This window comes from Chiloscyllium punctatum, chromosome 31 (genome assembly GCF_047496795.1).
Source record: "Chiloscyllium punctatum isolate Juve2018m chromosome 31, sChiPun1.3, whole genome shotgun sequence".
NCBI classification, from domain to species: domain Eukaryota; kingdom Metazoa; phylum Chordata; class Chondrichthyes; order Orectolobiformes; family Hemiscylliidae; genus Chiloscyllium; species Chiloscyllium punctatum.
Window position 1 is genome coordinate 73,253,861 of NC_092769.1, and position 22,631 is coordinate 73,276,491.

At 52.3% G+C, this 22,631-nt stretch overlaps 2 protein-coding genes across 3 annotated transcripts; one reads left to right on the forward strand and one right to left on the reverse strand.

The window, feature by feature from the left end:
* Window positions 1-9,144: 9,144 nt before the first annotated feature.
* On the reverse strand, window positions 9,145-17,068 carry LOC140457085 (barrier-to-autointegration factor B-like). 2 transcript variants are annotated; one of them, XM_072551056.1, is made up of 3 exons: window positions 16,953-17,068; window positions 15,483-15,622; window positions 9,145-10,135 (listed from the first exon to the last, which is right to left on the reverse strand). In XM_072551056.1, the coding sequence occupies exons 2-3, from the start codon at window positions 15,603-15,605 to the stop codon at window positions 9,989-9,991; spliced, it is 270 nt and encodes an 89-aa protein (XP_072407157.1). In that variant the 5' UTR covers window positions 15,606-15,622; window positions 16,953-17,068; the 3' UTR covers window positions 9,145-9,988. The 2 variants fall into 2 exon arrangements, with proteins under 2 accessions (XP_072407157.1, XP_072407156.1); XM_072551055.1 differs by lacking the exon at window positions 16,953-17,068 and adding an exon at window positions 16,532-16,597.
* eif1ad (eukaryotic translation initiation factor 1A domain containing) lies at window positions 17,038-22,499 on the forward strand. Its single transcript, XM_072551054.1, has 6 exons — window positions 17,038-17,171; window positions 18,270-18,399; window positions 20,056-20,164; window positions 20,995-21,103; window positions 21,558-21,599; window positions 21,902-22,499. Exons 2-6 carry the CDS (start codon window positions 18,313-18,315, stop codon window positions 22,062-22,064), a joined length of 510 nt encoding a protein of 169 aa, XP_072407155.1. The 5' UTR covers window positions 17,038-17,171; window positions 18,270-18,312; the 3' UTR covers window positions 22,065-22,499.
* Window positions 22,500-22,631: the final 132 nt, after the last annotated feature.

Consider the following 22,631-nt stretch of genomic DNA (forward strand, 5'->3'; position numbering starts at 1 on the left):
TGTAGTGTCCAGAGATGTGCAGGTTACGGTGGATTGGCCATGGGAAATTGTCTGTAGTATCCAGAGATGTGTAGGTTAGGGTGGATTGGCCGTGGGAAATTGTCTGTGGTGTTCAGAGATGTGTAGGTTAGGGTGGATTGGCCGTGGGAAATTGTCTGTAGTGACCAGAGATGTGCAGGTTAGGGTGGATTGGCCATGGGAAATTGTCTGTAGTATCCAGAGATGTGTAGGTTAGGGTGGATTGGCCGTGGGAAATTGTCTGTGGTGTTCAGAGATGTGTAGGTTAGGGTGGATTGGCCATGGGAAATTGTCTGTAGTGACCAGAGATGTGCAGGTTAGGGTGATTGGCCATGGGAAATTGTCTGTAGTGACCAGAGATGTGCAGGTTAGGGTGATTGGCCATGGGAAATTGTCTGTAGTGACCAGAGATGTGCAGGTTAGGGTGATTGGCCATGGGAAATTGCCTGTAGTGTCCAGAGATGTGCAGGTTAGGGTGGATTGGCCTGGGGACATTGTCCCATAGTGTCCAGTGATGGGCTAGCTGCTCCCACACTGGAGTGATTGTATTAAAGAGACGGCTATAATTATGGGAACCATAATGGGTTGAACAAGTCAAGTCAGTCCCGAGACTGTGAATGGAGAGTGTGTGGGATGGGAAACTGATGGAGTTAAGGGTCCGTAAATCCCTGATTATCGTCATTCCAGAGTAGTTCAGGAAGAGGGTCTCAAAATAGTGGAATGCATCTTTCAAGATGGTATTGACCCTGGAACAATTCTTATGGAGCAGAGGGTAACTGATGTAACTCTACTAGTTACAAGAAAGAAAGAAGGTAGAGAGTAAACAAGGAATTATGGATCAGTTAGAATCCCTACAGTGTGGAAACAGGCCATTCGGCCCCTTGAATCCACACCAACACTCTGAAGGGGTCCCACCCTCTACCCTATTCCTAAACCACAACATGGGTTAATATAACACAGCCAATCCACCCTAACCTACATATCCCTGGGCACTATGGGACAATTTAGCACGGCCAAACCACCCTAACCTGCACATCCCTGGGCACTATGGGACAATTTAGCATGGCCAACCCACCCTAACCTACAAATCCCTGGACACTATGGGACAATTTAGCACGGCCAACCCACCCTAACCTGCACATCCCTGGACACTATGGGACAATTTAGCACGGCCAATCCACCCTAACCTGCACATCCCTGGACACTATGGGACAATTTAGCACGGCCAATCCACCCTAACCTGCACATCCCTGGACACTATGGGACAATTTAGCACGGCCAATCCACCCTAACCTGCACATCCCTGGGCACTATGGGACAATTTAGCATGGCCAATCTACCCTAACCTGCACATCCCTGGACACTATGGGACAATTTAGCACGGCCAACCCACCCTAACCTACAAATCCCTGGACACTATGGGACAATTTAGCATGGCCAACCCACCCTAACCTGCATATCCCTGGACACTATGGGACAATTTAGCACGGCCAATCCACCCTAACCTGCTCATCCCTGGGCACTATGGGACAATTTAGCATGGCCAATCCACCCTAACCTGCACATCCCTGGACACTATGGGACAATTTAGCACGGCCAATCCACCCTAACCTGCACATCCCTGGGCACTATGGGACAATTTAGCACGGCCAATCCACCCTAACCTGGACATCCCTGGGTACTATGGGACAATTTAGCACGGCCAATCCACCCTAACCTGCACATCCCTGGGCACTATGGGACAATTTAGCACGGCCAATCCACCCTAACCTGGACATCCCTGGGTACTATGGGACAATTTAGCACGGCCAATCCACCCTAACCTGCACATCCCTGGGCACAATGGGACAATTTAGCACGGCCAATCCACCCTAACCTGGACATCCCTGGGTACTATGGGACAATTTAGCATGGCCAATCCACCCTAACCTGCAAGTGCTTGGGCACTATGGGACAATTTAGCATGGCCAATCCACCCTAACCTGCAAGTCCTTGGGCACTATGGGACAATTTAGCATGGCCAATCCACCCTAACCTGCAAGTCCTTGGGCACTATGGGACAATTTAGCATGGCCAATCCACCCTAACCTGCAAGCCCCTGGGCACTATGGGACAATTTAGCACGGCCAATCCACCCTAACCTGCAAGTCCCTGGGCACTATGGGACAATTTAGCACGGCCAATCCACCCTAACCTGCAAGTCCTTGGGCACTATGGGACAATTTAGCATGGCCAATCCACCCTAACCTGCACATCCCTGGGTACTATGGGACAATTTAGCACGGCCAATCCACCCTAACCTGCAAGTCCCTGGGCACTATGGGACAATTTAGCACGGCCAATCCCACCCTAACCTGCTCATCCCTGGGTACTATGGGACAATTTAGCATGGCCAATCCACCCTAACCTGCAAGTCCCTGGGCACTATGGAACAATTTAGCACGGCCAATCCACCCTAACCTGCAAGTCCCTGGGCACTATGGGACAATTTAGCACGGCCAATCCACCCTAACCTGGACATCCCTGGGCACTATGGGACAATTTAGCATGGACAATCCACCCTAACCTGTACATACCTGGACACTATGGGACAATTTAGCATGGCCAATCCACCCTAACCTGCAAGTCCCTGGGCACTATGGGACAATTTAGCACGGCCAATCCCACCCTAACCTGCACATCCCTGGGTACTATGGGACAATTTAGCACGGCCAATCCACCCTAACCTGCAAGTCCCTGGGCACTATGGGACAATTTAGCATGGCCAATCCACCCTAACCTGCACATCCCTGGGCACTATGGGACAATTTAGCACGGCCAATCCACCCTAACCTGCAAGTCCCTGGGCACTATGGGACAATTTAGCACGGCCAATCCACCCTAACCTGCACATCCCTGGGCACTATGGGACAATTTAGCACGGCCAATCCACCCTAACCTGCACATCCCTGGGCACTATGGGACAATTTAGCACGGCCAATCCACCCTAACCTGCACACCCCTGAGCACTATGGGACAATTTAGCACGGCCAATCCACCCTAACCTACACATCCCTGGGCACTATGGGACAATTTAGCACGGCTAATCCACCCTGACCTGCACATCTTTAGACTGTGGGAGGAAACCGGAGCACCTGGCGGAAACCTACACAGACACGGGGAGAATGTGCAAACTCCATACAGACAGTCACCCGAGGGTGGGCTTGAACCCTGGCACCATGAGGCAGCAATGCTAACCACTGAGCCATTCCGCAGTCAACCTGACATCAATATTCAGGGAAACGCAAGAGTCTGTTATAAAAGATTTATTAAGCAGATGGAAAACAGCGGCAGGATTCAGCAGGATCAGCATGGATTTACTGTCGGGAAATCATGTCTGACAAGTCGACTGGCACTTTCCGAGGGTGTAACTGGTGGCGTTGGTAAGGGGGAGCCAGCGGATGTTGCTTTCTTGGATTTTGAGAAGGTTTGTAATAAGACCCCACACAGGAAGTTAGCAGGTAAAAGCATATGGGATTGGGATAGTGTACTGACCCGGATAGAGACCTGGTAAACAGGTAGGACACAAAGAGCAGGAATAGAGAGCCAGCCAGTGACTAGTGGGGGGACCACAGCGATCAGTCCCCAGCTAGACACAATATATATTAATGATTGAGATAAGGGAACGAAATGCGATATGGCTACGTTTGCAGACGACACCAAGCTGGGCTGGGAGGCTGAGGGCACAGAACTGTTTCAGTGGGATTCAGAGAGTGGGTAAATGCACAGCAGATACAGGATAATGGGGATCGGTGTGAGGGTATTCCCTTTGGGGGTGAACGCAGGAAGGCAGATTATTACCGGAATTGGTGATTGGGAAAGGGGGAGGTGCAGTGAAACCTTGGTGTCCCTGTACACCAGTCGCTGAAGGGAAGCCTTACAGGGGCAGCTGGGAGGGAAAAAGGTGAATGGCATATTGGCCTCCACAGCAAGAGAGACAGAGTACAGGAGCACGGATGTCTTGCTGCCATTGGACAGGGTGAGACCGCCCCCTGGGGTACTGTCTGCAGTATGGGGGTCTCTGTATCTGAGGAAGGATGTTCCAGTGAAGGAAGGAGTGCAGGGAAAGTTTCCCAGACTGATTCCCAAGATGGCAGGACTGACAAGACGAAGAGGGACATGGATTGGTTAGGATAATGTTCACTGGGATTTAGAAGAATAAGGAATATCTCATAGCAACCTACAAAAATTACTTACAGTGTGGAAACAGGCCCTTCGGCCCAACAAGTCCACACCGCCCCGCCGAAGCGTAACCCACCCATACCCCTACATCTACCCCTTACCTAACACTACGGGCAATTTAGCATGGCCAATTCACCTGACCTGCACATCTTTGGACTGTGGGAGGAAACTGGAGCACCTGGAGGAAACCCACGCAGACACGGGGAGAATGTGCAAACTCCACACAGTCAGTCGCCTGAGGCGGGAATTGAACCAAGTCTCTGGTGCTGTAAGGCAGCAGTGCTAACCACTGTGCCACCCACAATTCTAACAGGACCAGACAGGATCAAATCAGGAAGGATGTTCCCGGTGACCCGGGGATTCCAGAACCAGGGGGTGTGTCACAGTCTAAGAATGACAGGGTGGGGCCGTTTCATACTGAGATAGGGAGAAATGTCTTCCCCCCCCAGAGAGTTGTGGGGGGAGTCTGTGGGATTCTCTGTCACAGAAAGGGGTTGGGGCTGAAACATCGAACGTTTTCAGGAAGGACTTGGATCTCGTTCTCAGGGCTAAAGGGATCAAAGGGTACGGGGGAGGAGAAAGCAGGAACAGGAGACTGTGCGAGGGATGGTCAGATGGACACGATCGTATTGAAGGGAGAGGCGGGCTCAAAGAGCTGAATGACCTACTCCTATTTTCCAGGACAGTGTAGAGGGAGCTTTACTCTGGATCTAACCCCGTGCTGTGTCTATCCTGGGAGTGTTTGATGGGGGACAGTGTAGAGGGAGCTTTACTCTATATCTAACCCCGTGCTGTGTCTATCCTGGGAGTGTTTGTTGGGGGACAGTGTAGAGGGAGCTTTACTCTATATCTAACCCCGTGCTGTCCTAGGAGTATTTGATGGGGGACAGTGTAGAGGGAGCTTTACTCTATATCTAACCCCGTGCTGTCCCTGTCCTGGGGAGTGTTTGATGGGGGACAGTGTAGAGGGAGCTTTACTCTATATCTAACCCCGTGCTGTCCCTGTCCTAGGAGTGTTTGATGGGGGACAGTATAGAGGGAGCTTTACTCTATATCTAACCCCGTGCTGTCCCTGTCCTAGGAGTGTTTGATGGGGGACAGTGTAGAGGGAGCTTTACTCTGTATCTAACCCCGTGCTGTCCCTGTCCTAGGAGTGTTTGATGGGGGATAGTGTACAGGAAGCTTTACTCTGTATCTAACCCCGTGCTGTCCTAGGAGTGTTTGATGGGGGACAGTGTAGAGGGAGCTTTACTCTGTATCTAACTTGCCCATCCTGGAAGTGTTGAGTGGGGGACAGCATATAGGGGACACCCCCATTCTGTGAGTATTTGATGGGGGAGAGTGAAGAGGCAGCTTCATTCTGTATTTAACCCCCCTATTCCGGAGGTGTTGGATGGAGGACAGCATAGAGGAAGCTTTACTCTGTACCTAACCCCCCTATTCCGGGAGTGTTGGATGGAAGACAGCGTAGAGGAAGCTTTACTCTGTATCGAACCCCCACTCCCATCCTGGGAGTGTTGGATGGGGGACGGTGGAGTTTGACCTACCTTTATCCACATTCAAGTTGGGGACAGTGGTTGTTCTTAGCTCCATTTCAGCTTGCCAGTGCAGGAGGGTGGTGTCTACACCAACAGGTTGGAGGTTAGCCTTCTGTGTCAGCAATACGCACAGTCACTGCTGGCACCGGGGGTCCGTGAGCTATTGTCTTCACTGAGGCCTAGGTCCCAGTCACAATGAGTGGGACGGGAGGGGACAGTGGGGTGGGGTAGGGAGGAGGGGTCAACCTTTATGGTGTCAGTCCATTGTGACCTCCTGGCCTAACTCTCCCTGCCTGGGTGGCTTGCGCGTGTCACTGGGGGTGGGGATGGTTACTCTTCCCTACACCAATTTTCACCCATTCAATTTCAAGATTCCCGCTCTAGGCAGCGATATCATTAAACCGGAGAGGATACGGAAGAGATTTACCAGGATGTTGCCGGGACTGGAGAGTTTTGAGTTATGAGGAGAGGCTGTGACTTCTTTTTTTTCCCGACACTGGAGCGAGAGGCGACCTTGTAGAGATTTATAAAATCACGAGGGGCCCAAAAAAAAGGCAGGAGACAGCCTAGTGATATGATCGTGGGGCTGTTGCTTCCCAAGTAATACGCTGGGGACCCAGGTTCGAATCCTGCTAAGGTAGATGGTGGAATTTGAATTCAACAATAATTTTAAAAATCTGGAATTAAGAGTCTAATTAAGTAAATCAGGAAAACCAAAGGAAGAGGTAGATAGGTTACAACATTTAAAAGACATTTGGACAGGTGCATATAGAGGAACACTTTGGAGGGATAGAGGCCAAATGCAGGCAGGCGGGACTAATTTAGTTTGGGAAATTTGGACTGGTTCGGTCTGTTTCCAGCTGTCCTACACTGAACTCCTTCTTGGTGGTCTCAGATGGACTGAACTCTGAATGTGCACCAGCCTCTGAGCGAGACAGAGGCCTGGGCTCCAGAGCTCTGCAGCCTCGGCTCAGGCAGGGCGTGGAAGATTGCTACCGATCAGATCAATGCTTGTCTTTTTCCAGAACCTTCCAAAACCCCCCCGTGTGCTGCCTGACCTGCTGTGCTTTTCCAGCACCACTCTAATCTTCAGCATCTGCAGTCCTCACTTTTACCTTTTCAGTTGGCTGCAGACTATACTCGGAAACATACAGACATCGGCCGTTCTGCCCCTCAATGTAGATCGTAGCTGATCTCTTTACTCCTGTCTGCTGACTCTTCAACCACGGTGCTCATCGAGAATCCGAAGAACATTTTGAGACTACCTCTTGCAGCTTTGATTCAGCCACACTTATATGAGAATTGTGGTCACCACATTACGAAGCTTTGGAAAAGGGTGCAGAAGAGGTTTACCAGGCTGCTGTCCGGATTAAAGGGTATGAGCTACAAGGAGAAGCTGGAAAAACTCAGGTTGTTTTCTCTGGAGGCGGAGGGCAGACTTGATAGAGGACTATAAAAGTAGATGCATAGATAGGGCCGACGGTCAGAATTCCACCTCTTTCCTCCCCCAGCCTGAGTTGAAATGTCTAAAATCAGGGCACACGCATTTAAGGTGAGAGGGGAAAGCTCAAAGGAGGTGCTCAAGGCAAGTTTTGTTTACACAGTGGTAGGAGGCTGCCACTAACTAAAAAACTTTTCCTCAACATTCGATTGCCCGAAGTGCAGCACCTCACACTTCCTAGAGGCATGGCACTCAGCCACAGACTCTATCAACAAACACATCGACCTGGACCCAATATACCGGCCACTGCAGCGGACAGCTGGAACTCACCACCGGAAGCGGCAGATTCAAATCACTATAAATGCTGGAGGAAAGATCCCAGAAGCGCTTCCCAGGAGGCTCCCAAGCACTGAGGATGTCACCGAGACAGGGGACGAAACGTCTGCAACACAAATTCCCAGCTCGGCCAACAGAACCACAACAACGAGCACCCGAGCTACAAATCTTCTCACAAACTTTGAGCACCTCACACTTGCCCAGATTAAACTCCATCTGCCATTTCTCTGTCCACATCAGCAACTAACCTATTCTACACTAACCCCCAACTCCACTAATCTTTGTACCATCTACTTTTTCATCATTATTTATGTAAATCACAAACGGCTGAGGTCCCAGTGATGCTCTGTAGTAAATCACGGTCCCCCAGCCTGAAATACTCCCTTCCACCATGACCCCCTCTTCCTTCGATGTGCAAGTCAATTCTGAATCCACAAAGCCAAGACACCGTGGATCCCACACATCCTAAACTCCTGTCTGAGCCTACCCCAGGACACCTTGTTGAAAGCCTTACTCAAACCCAAATCCACTGCTTCACCCTTATAGTACATCTCTGCTTTTATATTCCAACCCTCTATGCTGACTATCCCTAATTAGGCTATGCTTTTCCAAACGCACACAAATCAGAATTCTGTCCAATAGCTTCTCGCACCATTGATGAGAGACTCACCGGTCGACACGTTCCTGGATTATCCCTATCCCCTTCTTGAATAGAGGAACATTAGCTACTTGCCAGTCCTCTGGGACCTCTTCAGTGGCTAATAAGGAGACACAGGCTGCCCCTCTGGGGGGCAAAATCTAAAATGAAACGCAGCTCGAATACAAATTTAGCAGGGAAAAAAAACTGTTCTCGAACCTGTTGGTCTCCACCATCTTACAGAAGCCTACAGGCTCCCGCCACTGTGGGAGATCTGCAAGATTTCCATTGGAAAAGGGAGATAGTTCCTGATTTTAAACCCTGGCCCCTTCTAGTTTTCGGCTCACCCCCACTGGAAGGTACAACACCCCTTCATCCTCAGGAGGCTGAGGAAGTTTGGCAAGTCCGTAAGGACTCTCACCTTTTACTGATGCACCATAGGAAAGCGTTCTATCCGGTTGCATCCCTGCCCAGTACGGAAACTGCTCTGGCCAGGACCGGGAGAAACTCCAGGGAGCGGTGAACGCAGCCCAGTCCATCACACAAACCAACCTTTAACTCCGTCGACATTTCCCACTGCCTCAGGAAGGCAGCCGACAGAGACCCTGCCCACCCCGGTTATAATCCCTCCCAGCCTCTTCGGTCAAAAGCTCAAAAACACAAGACAGACAGATTGAAGACCAGACTTCCCAAAAATTGTAAAGCTCATGTTGATCTCACTCTGTGCACCTTTTCAGCAGGGGTAACATTGTACTCCTCGCTCTGTTCTATCACCCTATGTATGGTATGCCTGTAGTGCACACAAAACAGAGCTTTTCAGTGCCCCTAATCACAAGTGACATTAGTAAATCAAGAGAGCCAAGCTGCACTTACAGCTTCCCTGTTTGTGGTAATAAGGTCATTTCTTGTGAAATAAAAGGGCAGGACATTCGCAGGTGCACATGCACGCCTGAGAAATTTTAATATGTTTTATTATATAAAATTTAATAACACGCTTCCAAACGACACTGCGCAGGGCACGAGGGGATATCAGAGCAGAGGAGAAGCAGCTCAGCGTTAAGAACAGATAAAATGGCTCACGGAAGGGCAGAGAAACCAAACAGAAACAATCCAGCACTCCTTCCTCCCAGCATTGGAAAGCATGGCAGTTCTCACGCATGCAGAAAGGGAAAAAGCCCAGCTGATTCTCCACCGAAGGAGTTGAGAGCTAGGGATTGAACAGTGTACACGACTATGGACAGCTCTGGGAGGGAGCAGTGGCGGGGACACAGCTGTTCACTAGGCAGAGAGGGAGGAGGGGGGAAAAAAAAAAAAGAGAGGGCATGCCACTCCACCACACAGTGAGGCGCACACACTGAACTGTGCCCGGCCCGGTGGAGGACCCGTGCTCGGAACGGGGGGGCGCAAAGCAGGGTCACTCAGAAAGGGGAGGGACTTTTTAAAAAAGTGGTCATGCCAGGACAGAGGTCAGTGTATTGACAGGGGGCTGCAGCACAGCAGTCCCTGCAGGTCAGTCATTCCTTCTTTGGGAGCCTGTCCATAGCAATCTCCCTCCACCCCCCTCACTGCCACCACGGTGTCTCACACAGAGAGGTGGTACCTGATTCACCACGTCACTGGGAACGAGAGAGAGAGAGAGAGAACTAAAGGGGGAGGGAGAGAGCTAAAGAGAGAGAGTGAGGGAGTACAATGAAATTACATGGCAGGGGATGGGGTGCTGGGTACAGAGCTATAAGTTAACATCATTTTAATATCAATAAAAGTATAAAGGGAGAGGGGGAGCGGAGGCCAGGAGGTTTACAGGAAGGCATCACACCATTCCCGCAGACAAGTGTGACAGTCGTTGCACTGCTTGGAGTTGGCCTGGCATGTGTCCTTCAGCCACTCTTTGAAGAGATCCTCGTTCTTCTTCAGGACGAGGAACTGTCCCAGCACCACGTACGCCTGCAGGAGAGGGGTGGGGTTTGCAAACAGATATCATTGTAACACAAGGCAGGACAGGAATGGCAAATTCCTCCCCCCCCCTCCCCAAACCTCTCCCAGGGAGCGGTGAGACAAGAAAGAGGCAGCTGCTCTGCCCAATGTCTCAGTCTCCAGATCCTGCGCCTGTCACAACTTCGACTGGTCAGGCCTAGACACCATTCCCCGCTCTCCCGCCGCCCCCCCACAAAACGGAGACCCAGCTTTACGGGGTGTTGCTGCCAATGGAACTGTGGTCTCCCCAACCTAAACCATCTCTTCCTGACCACCCCGATCCGCCCAGAATCTCACTCACCTCGATTACATCTCCCCTCCCCCTTTATCCGCCCAGCCTGTCACTGCCCCCAGGACGGTGCCCAGAATTGTACACGGCACTTCATACAATCCCCTACAGTGTGGAAACAGTTCCCTTCAGCCCAACATGTCCACACTGACCCTCCTGGATGCTATGGGACAATTCAGCATGGCTGATATACCCTAACCCGCACATCTTTGGACTGTGGGAGGAAACCCCACACAGACACGGGGAGAATGTGCTAGTCTGCTGTTTTTAGAGCTGTAAACTCCCAGGCTCTTTATCCTTTACATCACAGTCACTAATAGGAGAGGATCACTCGTGCAGTTTCAGCCATTGCCTCCTCCTGCCCTCAGGTCTTGCAACAGAGGCTTCCCCATTGGTCCTTTCAGTGACCAAGTGACCCCCACCCACCCCTAGCTGTACAGGGTGCTGGGGAGGCCATACCCTGGAGTGCGGTTTTGGTCTCCTTATTCCAGGGTGGATGTCCCGGCACTGCAGGGGAGTGCAGAGGAGGTTCACCAGATTAACTCCAGAGTTGAGAGGGGGTGGTTTATGGAGTAGACTGGGACTCTACACATTGGAATTTAGAATAGTGAGGTGGGGGTGGGGAAGCCTTATAGAAACATGTAAAATATGGAAGGGGATAGATATAAGAGAAGCAGGGAGATCGTTTTCACTGGGGGGGGGGGGTAGATAGAACTGGGGAGCAGGTTTAGGGCTGAGCTGAGGAGGAACATCTTCACCCTAAGGGTTAGGAATCTGTGGAAACCCCTGCCCAGTGACGCGATCATGTTGAATGGTTCTAAGGCAAAGGTTTATGAACAGTAAAGGGATTAAGGGTTATGGTGAGCGGGCAGGTAAACGGAGCAGAGTCCACAGAAAGATTAGCCACGATCTGATTGAAAGGCCGGAGGGGCCAGATGGCCTCCTCCTGCTCTGAGCTCTCACTTGGTATTCCCTTGCGTTCGCCTCAAGACGTCCCTCTGCAGGGTTGGCAAGTGACTACGGGCGGAAACGCAAATGCTACGAGGGAGACAGCGCAAAACGACGCCTGTACAGGGTCAGAGCGAGGCGTTATCTGGAGCGCTGCATACAATATTAGGGTCCTCCCAGAAGCTGGAATGCAGTGGGAAGATGGATGGTAATATCACTGACCTAATAACCCAGAGGCCAAGAGTTGACAGACCGGATCAAATTCCACCACACCCAGGCAGAATTTAAATTCAAATAATAATTCGAGAACTTAAAGCCAATTTCACCAACTCTCTCACACTGAGACCTTTAAGGAAATCTGCCAACCTTGACGGTTTAAAACGCACATGCAAATACTACAACCGCCCTCTGGACAGGCTGAATAGGCCGACGCTGCTTTCCCTGGAGTGTCGGAGGCCAAAGGGTGACCTTATAGAGGTTTATAAAAATCATGAGGTGCATGAATGGGATAAGTAGCCAAGGGCTTTTCCCCGTGCTGGGGGTGGGTGTGTGTGTGTGTGTGTGTGTGTGTGTGTGTGTGTGGAAAGAGTCCACAACTAGGTTTAAGATGGGGGAATTTAAAAGGGACATGAAGGGGTAACTCTTCCCACACAGGAGGATGGATGGAACCACCCACCAGAGGAAGTGGTGCAGGCTGGTACAATTACAACAGTTAAAAGGCATCTGGATGGGGATATGAATAGGAAGGGTTTGGGGGGATATGGGCCGGGTGTTGGCAGGTGGGACTGGATTGAGTTGGGATATCTGGTCAGCATGGACGGGTTGGACCGAAGGGTCTGTTTCCGTGCTGCACATCTCTATGACTCTATGACCATCCCCAGCCCCGCGAGTTGTTAGCCTGCAGAAGTTTCTTTCCCCAGACAGCAGTGATGACCTGGATCAGTGTAAAGTTGTGGACAGGCCGCAGCCTGAACCGAGTGAGGTCACGAGAGTAATCCCTGGTGGGGAGGGAGCGTCTTATGAGCAAAGGCGAAACGGAATGGGACTTTACTAGTTGGGATTACAGAAGGATGAGAGGTGTTCTCTCTGAAACATACGGGACTCTTAAGGGATCAATACTGAGAGGGTGCTTCCCCTCATGGGAGGGGCCAGGACCAGTCTCAGAATAAAGGGACGCCGATTTAAGACAGAGGTGAGAAGGAATTTTTTCTCTCAGAGGGGTCGAGAGTCTTTGAAACTCTTTGCCAGAGAGCTGTGAGGGGAAAGTCTTATTTGAGGCAGAGACACAGATTCTTGATCAGTCAGGGAAGCAAACAGTCAGGAGAAAGGCAGGAAAGGGGGGGGGGGGGGGGGGCTGAGGAACGGCAGAATAGGCTCGATGGGCCCAATGGCCGCCTCCTGTGCCTTACGGCTACGATCTTACCAAACGGCAAGCCTGCTGAGGGGACAGAGTTCGGGGGGGGGGGTCGCGAATGAAGAGAAGGGGTGGACGGACATCTCTGCTGTATATGTGTCTGTTGTAAGGCCCTAAAACATAGGACAAAACGAGGGAGATTTAGGAGAATGACCCCAGGCTATGATTATGTAGATGTAATCAAGGTACTCAAAGTAATGAGGTGTTACAACAAAGGATACAAGGAGAGACTGTTTGCAGTTCTAGGACAGCCAGTCTCCTGCGTCATACAGACCCTTCGGCCCAACGTATCCATGCCAACCATCATCCCAAACTAAAACTACTCCCAGCTGCCTGCTCCTGGCCCATATCCATCCAAACCCTTTCCTATTCATGGACTTACCCAAACGTTGCAACTGCACCCACACCCACCACTTCCTCAGGACATTCGTTCCGCACACAAACCACTGGATACAAAAATTGCCCCCGTGTCGCTTTTTCAAATCTTTGTTCTCACTTTTAAAATATGCCCTTTGGTCTAGAAATACCACCCCCCCCCCCCCCACTCCCTTAAAGAAAAGACCTTATCTGTACCCCCTCATGATTTGAAAGACCTCGATGAGGTCACCTCTCGACCTCCTACACTCCAGTGAAAGAGAGTCCCGGCCTCTCCTTATAACTCAAACTCTGTTCCCAGCAACATCCCAGTAAATTCAGCTTAATAACATCCTGGAATTCCCGACACCAGATGTAAAGGGGGAGTGTGCATCCGTGCGCCGGACTAAAGGAGCCCCATTGCAAAGCGTTACAGGGCTGACAAAAGTGGAGGCACTGGATTGAGTAGTTCATTCAGAACAGGGAAGATGGCCTGCCTTGTTGTGACTTCCAAAGTGAGCAACCGCGTGTTCATCCATAACATTGGCACAGGGTCAACAAGATTAAAGAGGTAAACCCGTGGCTCAAAGATTGGCCTGGGAGAGACGGTTCGAATTCATGAGAACCAGCACACGAGGGTGCTGTTCTGACGAGACCGGACTCACGATGGGACCAGCGATCTTGTGAGAGTCACCTAACTACCACTGGAGACATGGAGTGAAACTCAACAGTTCGTAGGGGTGGGTTCACTTGCTTGGGAAGTTACGGAAAAAGTTGAAGGGGTAGGTAGCACCCAGCAGAAGCAATTAAAGTTTCCAGAACAAGTCATAGGGTCAGGACTTTAACTTCAGGCAGGGGACAACTATGAGAAGCAGGGTGCAGTCAAAGCAACACAGAGGGTGTTTTACTTAAATACACAGAGTAGATGGGCTCACTGGACACATCAAAATGCAGCAATGATGTGGTGGGTATCCCACAGACCTAGCTGCAAGGGGATTGGGGCTGGGAACTAAATATCAAAGATGCACACCCTATCCAAGGACAGGGAGCTGGACAGGATTATCTTGTTACTTAGAAATGAAATTAAATCGATAGCAAGAGGTGGGGGCACAGTAGCTCAGTGGTTAGCAGCGCTGCCTCGCAGCACCAGGGACCTGGGTTCAATTCCACTCTCAGGCAACTGTGTGTGGATTTTGCACATTCTCCCTGCGGGTGCTCTGGTTTCCTTTCAAAGAGGTGCAGGTTAGGGCGGACTTGCCACGGGAAATACAAGGTGACAGGGATAAGGCGGGCTTGCATGGGATGCTCTTCAGAGGGTCAGTGTCGACTCGATGGGTCAAACGGCCTGCTCCCACACTGGAGACATTCTATCAATCGTGACAGTCTCAGAAGGTGCACAATCTGTGCGGGTAGAGTTGAGGAACCATAACTACAACACTTCAAAAGACATTTGGGCAGGCACAGGGATAGGAAGGGTTTAGAGGGATGTGGATCCAAACATGGGCAGGTGAAACTAGCTCAGTTGAGGAAACCTGGCCAGCATGGACGAGATGGGCCAAAAGGCCTGTTTCTGTGCTGTATGACAGATAGCGTTGAGGAAGCAGGGAGGCAGCAGAAGGACTTGGACAGGCCAGGTGAGTGGCAATGTGGGAAAGTGAGAGGTTATGCACTTTGTTAAGGAGAATGGAGGCTTAGACTATTTTCTAAATGGGGAAAGGCTTCGGAAATCTGAAGCACAAAGGGACTTGGGAGTCCCAGTTCAGGATTCCCTTAGGTTAACCATGCAGGTCCAGTTGGCAGTGAGGAAGGCAAACATGTTAGCATTTCTCACAAGAGTAGTGATGTACTGCCGAGGCTGTATTAGGCTCTGGTCAGATTGTATTTCGAATATTGAGAGCTCCCTGTATGTAAGGAGGGGTGTGCTGGCTTTGGAGGAGGGGGTCCAGAGGAGGTTCACAAGAACGGCCCTGGGGATGAAGGGCTTGTCATGTGAGACATAGTTGAGGACTCTGGGTCTGTACTGGATGGTGCTTAGAAAAACAAAGTGCGGCCTGAATGAAACTTACAAAATATCGAGAGATGTTGCCACCGGTAGGAGAGACTAGGAGCAGAGGACACAGTCTCAGAATGAAAGAACACATTAGAACTGAGACAAGGAGGAATTTCTTCAGTCAGAGGGTTGAGAATCTGCTGCCGAGCCCAAGTGTATTGTATAGAATTCAGATTTGAACCTGGGTTCCCACAATATCCCTGATAGTCTAAAGATAATCCCAGTACGCCATCGCCTGCCTTAGCTGCCAGTCTCCACCTACCCTGTCGAATCCCTGATCCTCCAGCCGTCTCCCAAGGACCTCCCCGATTCCCGCCAGGCACCGGACTGACTTCTCTCCCATGGGCTCAGCCACAAAATCCCGGTGCTTCTGCGACGTGGTCATCCTGCTGCGTTCCTGTGCTGGGAAACAACACACACACAAAATCAACACCTCCAGATGGTCAAAGTTCACAAAGTTTAAATAAACAAAATCACAGGCGGCTTTTTTATTCATCTGTGGGACTTGGGTGACGCCTGTCCCTAGTTACCCCTCGAGAAGGTGGGGGGGGGGGTGGTGGTGAGCTGCTTTCTTGGAAGTGCTGCAGGTAGGGAATTCACTCTCAGTGTGGAACCAGCCTTCAGAAAGTCAAGGAAGAGGACCGGCAGCAGGTTGGAAACTTCCCCAGCTCTGCTTCAGGAATGCACAGGGAGTCTCCTGCCCTCAGACATTGAACTCAAATAAAACAAACACACCCACAGAGTGAAAACAAAACTCAGCAAATGAAAGCAAACCCCGAGCAGGGAAGGTTGAGAGCAGAGGAACTGAATCCACAGGAAAGCCCCTCCAAAGGCTCACAACACAACTCTCCTTCTACACGTACGACCTCACCTTCTCCCCCCACAATTACACACGTCCCCACCTGCTTTTTCTATCCTTCTAACCCCCTCAACCCCCACCACCCTCCCCTCTCCTCCCCACCCACACCCTCCCCCTCCCCCACTGCCCTGCCCTCAACCCCCTCCTCCTCCCCACTCTCCCCCCCCACTGCCCCGCCCCCACTCTCCCCCCCCACTGCCCCGCCCCCACTCTCCCCCCGCACTCTCCACCCAAACCCCCGCCCCACAGCCCTCACCCCCCTCACTCTTCCTCCCCCTCCCCCTCACTCTTCCTCCCCCTCCCCCTCACTCTTCCTCCCCCTCCCCCTCACTCTTCCTCCCCCTCCCCCTCACTCTTCCTCCCCCTCACTCTTCCTCCCCCTCACTCTTCCTCCTTCCATCATGATCATTATTATTATTATTAACGGCCCCGTCCCCGGGCGCTGTCCCAACCTCCCTCCGGCGCCGCTCCCGCCAAACGATTCTCTCCGCAACTGGACCCTGAAGCCCCGCCCCCCCCACGGCCCGCTCTTTAAACCCCTCCCCCTCCCCCAAGAACACTTCCGGTTGGGGCGGGCGGCATTCGGTTCCGACCCGCTCCCCCCCGCCCCACCCACCCCACCCCTCCCCCCTCCTCCCCCCTCCCCACTCCCCTCCCATCCCCTCCCGAGATATTACAGCAAGCCCGACCCGGGAAAAGACGGCGCGGGAGAAATAATAAGAAGAAAGCGGGCGGTGGGGGGAACGGTTTAGAGGACGGAACGGAAGTGGACCCTGGGAGGGGGAGAAATGGAGGGAAAAGAAAAATCGGAAACGAATAAAAAAACACCCAGAAGTTGCCGGAAAAGCTCAGCGAAGAGAAACCAGAGTTAACCTTTCGGGTGACTTCACCCCACCCCCGACCTTTAACCGGAATGTTAAGGAGGGGGGGGAGGGGGGAACGGAAATGTGACCCGGATAGGAAGCGGTTCGTGGGGACGGGAATGAGGGACGGACCGGAAGCCGCGTGGTGGGGGGGGGATCCAAATGAAGGTCGGACCGGATCCACCTTCCTTTCCGGGTCCTCGGTGACGATGGCGGACGGTGGTTGGAGGTGAGTGTGGACCCTGGACCCTGGACCCTGGGGCCTGGACCCTGGACCCTGGACTTTACCGGGATGAGGCCGAGCCGGGCTCCTGGGCCACCCCGCCCCGAGCTATTCGGCTGTGGGAGCCCTCATCGTCTGGGCGCCTTTCAAAACGATGCGAGCGTTTGCTGCTGAGCGCCCGTTGAGTTTGTGATTGTTCTCTCTCCCTCCCCCCTCCCCCCCCCCTCCCCCTCCTCCCCCCCCCTCCCCCTCCCCTCCTCCCCCCCTCCCCCTCCTCCCCCCCCTCCTTCCCCCCCCCCTCCTTCCCCCCCCCCCCTCCTTCCCCCCCCCCCTCCTTCCCCCCCCTCCTCCCCCCCCCCTCTCCCCCCTCCCCCCTCCTCCCCCTCCCCCCCTCCTCCCCCCTCCCTCCTCCCCCCTCCCTCCTCCCCCCTCCCTCCTCTCCTCCCCCCCTCCCCCCTCCCCCTCCCCTCCTCCCCCCCCCTCCTCCCCCCCCCCTCCTCCCCCCCCCTCCTCCCCCCCCTCCTCCCCCCCCCTCCTCCTCCCCCCCCCCCCCCTCCTCCCCCCTCCTCCTCCCCCCCCCCTCCTCCTCCCCCCTCCTCCTCCCCCCCCCCCTCCCCCCTCCTCCTCCCCCCTCCCCCCTCCCCCCTCCTCCTCCCCCCTCCCCCCCCCCGGTCAGGGTGAATTGGCCATGCTAAATTGCTCCATAGTGTTGGGTGCATTAGTCAGGGGTAAATACAGGGTAGGGGATTGGGTGTGGGTGGGTAACTCTACAGAGGGTCTGTGTGGATTTGTTGGGGCCGAAGCGCCTGTTTCCATACTGTATGGAATCTAATCTAATCACTCTCTTATGGCAGCGATGATGAAAAACAAAAGTTCTCAGGGTTGGAGGTGTTGGAGGTTTCTTCCTCAGAAGGCACGAATGCAGAATCTTTTTAAGGAGGGGGTTGTGTATCTTTGATGATCAAGGGTATGTGGGAATGTAGGGTTGAGGTGAAAATCAGAGCAGCCCTGAAGTTATTGAATGGCAGAACAAGCCGGAAGGTTCTTGCTGACGTTTCCCTTAGGTCAGTGGCCTGTGTTCATGTCTGTGTGCCCCTCCCGCAGGTTTTACTGCACTCTGAGCTGAAGGTGTTGGCCGGAGCCCAAGATGTCCCAGGCGACGAAGAGGAAACATGTGGTAAAGGAGGTGCTGGGTGATTACGAGCCGCCCTCTGAGATACAACAGATTGTGCGGGTAAGGAGCTACCTGGGAGCAGCATAGCTGGATCACACTGAGACATGATGCAGCACCTTTATACTTATGATCAAACTGGGTCACCTGATCAAATACTTCTGCCTGTCTCTCCCCCCCGTGGAGTGGAGTTAGATGTAAATACGGCCCCCCACCAGCAGTGCCTGGGTGGTTCACATCTCTGATTATTGTGTCTGGTTATAACTCAGCTGTTCCCTTTCTCTGTGTCTCTGGTAATCCTGTCAACCATTTACCTTGTGTTAGTCATGTCTACATTCCATCCATTGTTGGTTGATTTAATTTTGGCCAACAAAGTGGAGGTGTCATTGAGTTAAATTTGAATCTTAAAGTGACCTTCCTAGCATCAGCTGTGATTTTGCTGTTAGCCCAGGTTGTGATCAGCTCGGAGACTTGCTCCCCAACCCGCCCCCGCACCCCCCCCCTCCTCCCCCCTCCCCTCCCCTCCCTCCCCTCCCCCCTCCCTCCCCTCCCCCCTCCCTCCCCTCCCCCCTCCCTCCCCTCCCCCCTCCCTCCCTCCCTCCTCCCTCCCCCCTCCCTCCTCCCTCCCCCCTCCCCAATTTCTGACATGCTGGGGCTACAGGTATTTCACAGACATTGGGGGTGCTCTGTCTCTTGCAAGGGGGAGGGAGCTATTTGATTGCAGAAGTCATCGTGACAAAAAACACTGTCAAGCTGTGTGTTTTCAGCAGGTGATTTGATCTTCAGATCCGTCCAGAGTTGCAGGCAATTTCTTTACCCAGTCTAGGTCGACATGTTACTCCAGACCCCATGTAAGACATTCCGCTAAAACGTCCACTCTATCAAGGCCATTCGGTATTCTGAGAGTTTTGTTCAGGTCGTTTTCCCCCCCACCCCACCCCACCCCACCCCACCCCACCCCACCCCACCCCACCCAAATCTGTCTAAACTCCATCCAGTATAATCCAGAGTCCTCAAATGATCCTCATCTGTTAAACCGGGATTATGCTCGTGAACGTCCTCTGGTCCTGCTCCAGAGCCAGTACATCCTTTGAGGTATGGGGGCCAAAATTGCTCGCAGTACTCTAAATTGGTGTGACCTGCATCTTTTAAAGCCCCAGAAACACATCCCTGCTTTTATATTCTAGTCCTTTTGCAATAAATGCCAACATTGTATTTGCCTTCTTAACTACAAACCCAACCTGCAAGTTTACCTGAAGAGAAACATGGACTAGGACTCCCAAGATGCTTTGCACTTCAAATTTCAGAATTTCCTCCCCAGTTAGAAAAATAGTCCATGTGACAGAGCAGGGATGTAGCAAGGGCGAGAAACAACAGCACTTGAATCCAACTGAAACTCTTCACCTTGCGCCCATCAGGACACGTGCAAGAATACCAGAATTTCAAACATGCAAAGCAATGTCTAGCAGCAGGAACAAGGGCACCAATTGATTGGCAGGGTGACTTCGATTGGGGATGTGCTGCCGTGGAGATAGAAACAGGGAGCGATTGGTACCCCATGGTGTGAACGATCGTTTGAAATTCCGCATTCTTGCGTTCGGTCCTGAAGTGGCAACAGTGCAGGGTTTGGGCCAGGGCTCTGCCAGTTGTTGTTGTAGCGTGCTGCGGGAGTGCCTCCTCTGCCTTCTCAGGATTCTGTTGGTTCCCCCCCCCCCACAGGTGCTGGGCTCGCCAGGCAACAACCTCCACGAGGTGGAGACAGCTCAGGGGGATCGATTCCTCGCCAGCATGCCCACCAAGTTCCGCAAGAACATCTGGATCAAGAGGGGTACGGGCACGGTGGGGGGAGGAGGGCGTGGGGGGGTAGAGAGATGGGGGAGTGGAGAATGGGTTGGGGGTCAGCATACCAGCCTTGTCCCAGGCCATCGATGGACTGCAGGAGTCACCGGGCAGTGGGGTCAGGGTGTGGCTTCATGTCAGGCGAGGCTCACTTTAAAAGGGCAGGGGTCAGTGGCCAGCCACTCGGTTCAAGGGCAATTATGGATGAGCAAATGTGTGAATGAAAACCACTGGGGAAAGAAAGGGCAGGACAGTGTGGTGGCTCACTGGTTAGCACCGCAGCCTCATGGAGCCAGGGACCCGGGTTCAATTCCCACCTCAGGTGATTGTCTGTATGGAGGTTGTACATTCTCCCCGTGTCTGTGTGGGTTTCCTCTGAGTGCTCTCGTTTCCTCCCACAGTCTGAAGATATGCAGGTCAGGGTGGATTGGCTGTGCTAAATTGTCCCATAGTGTCCAGGCATGTACAGGTTAGGGTGGATTGGCCTGTGCTAAATTGTCCCATAGTGTCCAGGGATGTGTAAGTTAGGTGTATTAGTCAGGGGTAAATGTAGAGTAATAGGATGGGGGAATGGCTCTGGGTGGGTTATTCTTGGGAGGGTTGGTGTGGACCTGTTGGGCTGAAGGACCTGTTTCCAAACTGTAGGGATTCTAAGAAATGGGGGCTTCTGCCATCATGTTACGTTCAGTGTTGGAAGCTGGGGATTTCCAGTGGGGTGTGGACTGACTGGGGAGCTGGTGATGTGTGCGCTCTTCTGGGCTCTCTCTGAAATGACCCGTGTTCGGTCTCTCTCCTCTCCTCCTCCCCCTCCCTCGTCAGGTGACTTCCTCATCGTGGATCCCATCCAGGAAGGCGAAAAGGTGAAGGCGGAAATTAACTCGATCCTGTACAAGGAGCACATCAAACAGCTCAGGAAGGACGGCCTTTGGTAGGACGATGAGCTGGAGTGGTGAGGCCAGAGGGTGATGCCTGTTTGTGGGGATGCGGGTGACAAGAGCCTGGCATTCCCTGCGAGCCCTGGGCTAATGTTCCGGGAATAATGGGTGCGAATCACGCCAGGCAGCTGGCGAGATCAGAATCTGGCAAACAGAAATGTCGGAAGAAAAAAATATCCAGTGCTGACACCTGCCCACTCTTACTGTCAAATCATAGCGTGTTACTCATGACTGAAGGAGATCTGCTCTCCTTACCCGGTCTGGCTGGCCTCTGATCCAGTGCCACAGCAATGAAGTTAATTTTTAATTGCCTCCTCATAATAATTCAAGAGCAAATACATTTGGGTCGGAGGGTGAGCGCCGCGCTGTCGGGACCTGAATGGCCTTGAGGGGTGACTGTCAGTTAGGGACCAGACTCTAACCCATCTTCCTTCTCTAACCCTGCAGGCCTGCTAGCTTCTGTGAGCCAGCGACAGAGTGCCCTGAGAGGTGAGTCTGCTCTCAATCCATCCCAACAGTGTGAGAGATAATGTCTCATCCACTCTATCTCTGTATCCACTCCAGCTTCTACATCCTTCCCTATGTGTGAACTTTCTCCAGCCCTGACACCCCTGTCTTTCTGTATAACTCTGCAATTCCTTCCCTAAATCCCTCTGTTTTACTCTCTTTACTATCTCTTGCGCTGTAGATTACTGTCCTGCTTTGTTCGAAAATGAAGCTCCTTGAGTATATTTCAGAGCTGGAGCTAAACTTGGTGTGCGCGCTCTCTCTCTCCCCCACCCTCTCTCTAGTAACACAAAGAAAGATGGAAGTAATCGGGGCTCAGAAGAGGAGTCTGAGGAGGAGGATTCTGAAGATGACAGCAACTTGTTTGTCAACACAAACCGAAGGAATTACGAGTATTCGGAGAGTGAGGACGATGAGGAGGAGGAGGAGCAGCAGCAGGGAATCTAGAGGTTACGACAGCAAGTGGTAGCTTCCTAACGGCAGGCACACAAAGGATCATTTCTGCTCAAAGACTGTGGAACGAGCAAGTGCTCTGGGGATGAAGAATGGACACCCTTCCAAGCATCTTGCCTCCCTCAGCGTGTTGTATCTATTTTAATATGTTGTCAAGCAGCTCCATTACTTTCTGCTCCACTCCCAAAAAAAAAATCATCTTAAGGGCCTCTGGAGGCTGATGACAGTCTGGCAATTGTGGGGAAGGAGGGTAAATGGGACAGATGACTGTCTGTCCTGGGGTAGTTTGATTTATTTTTTGTGCCTGCCCCATCTGACCAACCTGAGACTTTATCTGCCTGTCACAGGGATGCACTGGCCCTGGATACACTGGGAGGTGGGGAAATACAGAATACTGTGCGTATCTGAATAAATATTCTGAGATGTGGAGCATTTTGTGCTGTTTGAATTGTAATGGAAGGGAAAGGCAGGAGTGGTTTGATGTGGACTACCACTTCACTGTGGTTACAGAGCTAGCAAGGGGAACGACATGATTCTAACACCATCCCCTTGACCTGGTTC

Bases quoted from the DNA above. Each gene is read 5' to 3' on its own strand.
- LOC140457085 (XM_072551056.1), bottom strand. From the start codon at position 15,605: ATGACCACGTCGCAGAAGCACCGGGATTTTGTGGCTGAGCCCATGGGA. The intron at 10,136-15,482 runs GTAGGTGGAGAC...CCTCTCCTGCAG, and splicing joins AGGATCAGGGATTCGACAGG to GCGTACGTGGTGCTGGGACA.
- eif1ad (XM_072551054.1), top strand. From the start codon at position 18,313: ATGTCCCAGGCGACGAAGAGGAAACATGTGGTAAAGGAGGTGCTGGGT. The intron at 20,165-20,994 runs GTACGGGCACGG...CTCCCTCGTCAG, and splicing joins GAACATCTGGATCAAGAGGG to GTGACTTCCTCATCGTGGAT. The intron at 21,600-21,901 runs GTGAGTCTGCTC...CCCTCTCTCTAG, and splicing joins GCGACAGAGTGCCCTGAGAG to TAACACAAAGAAAGATGGAA.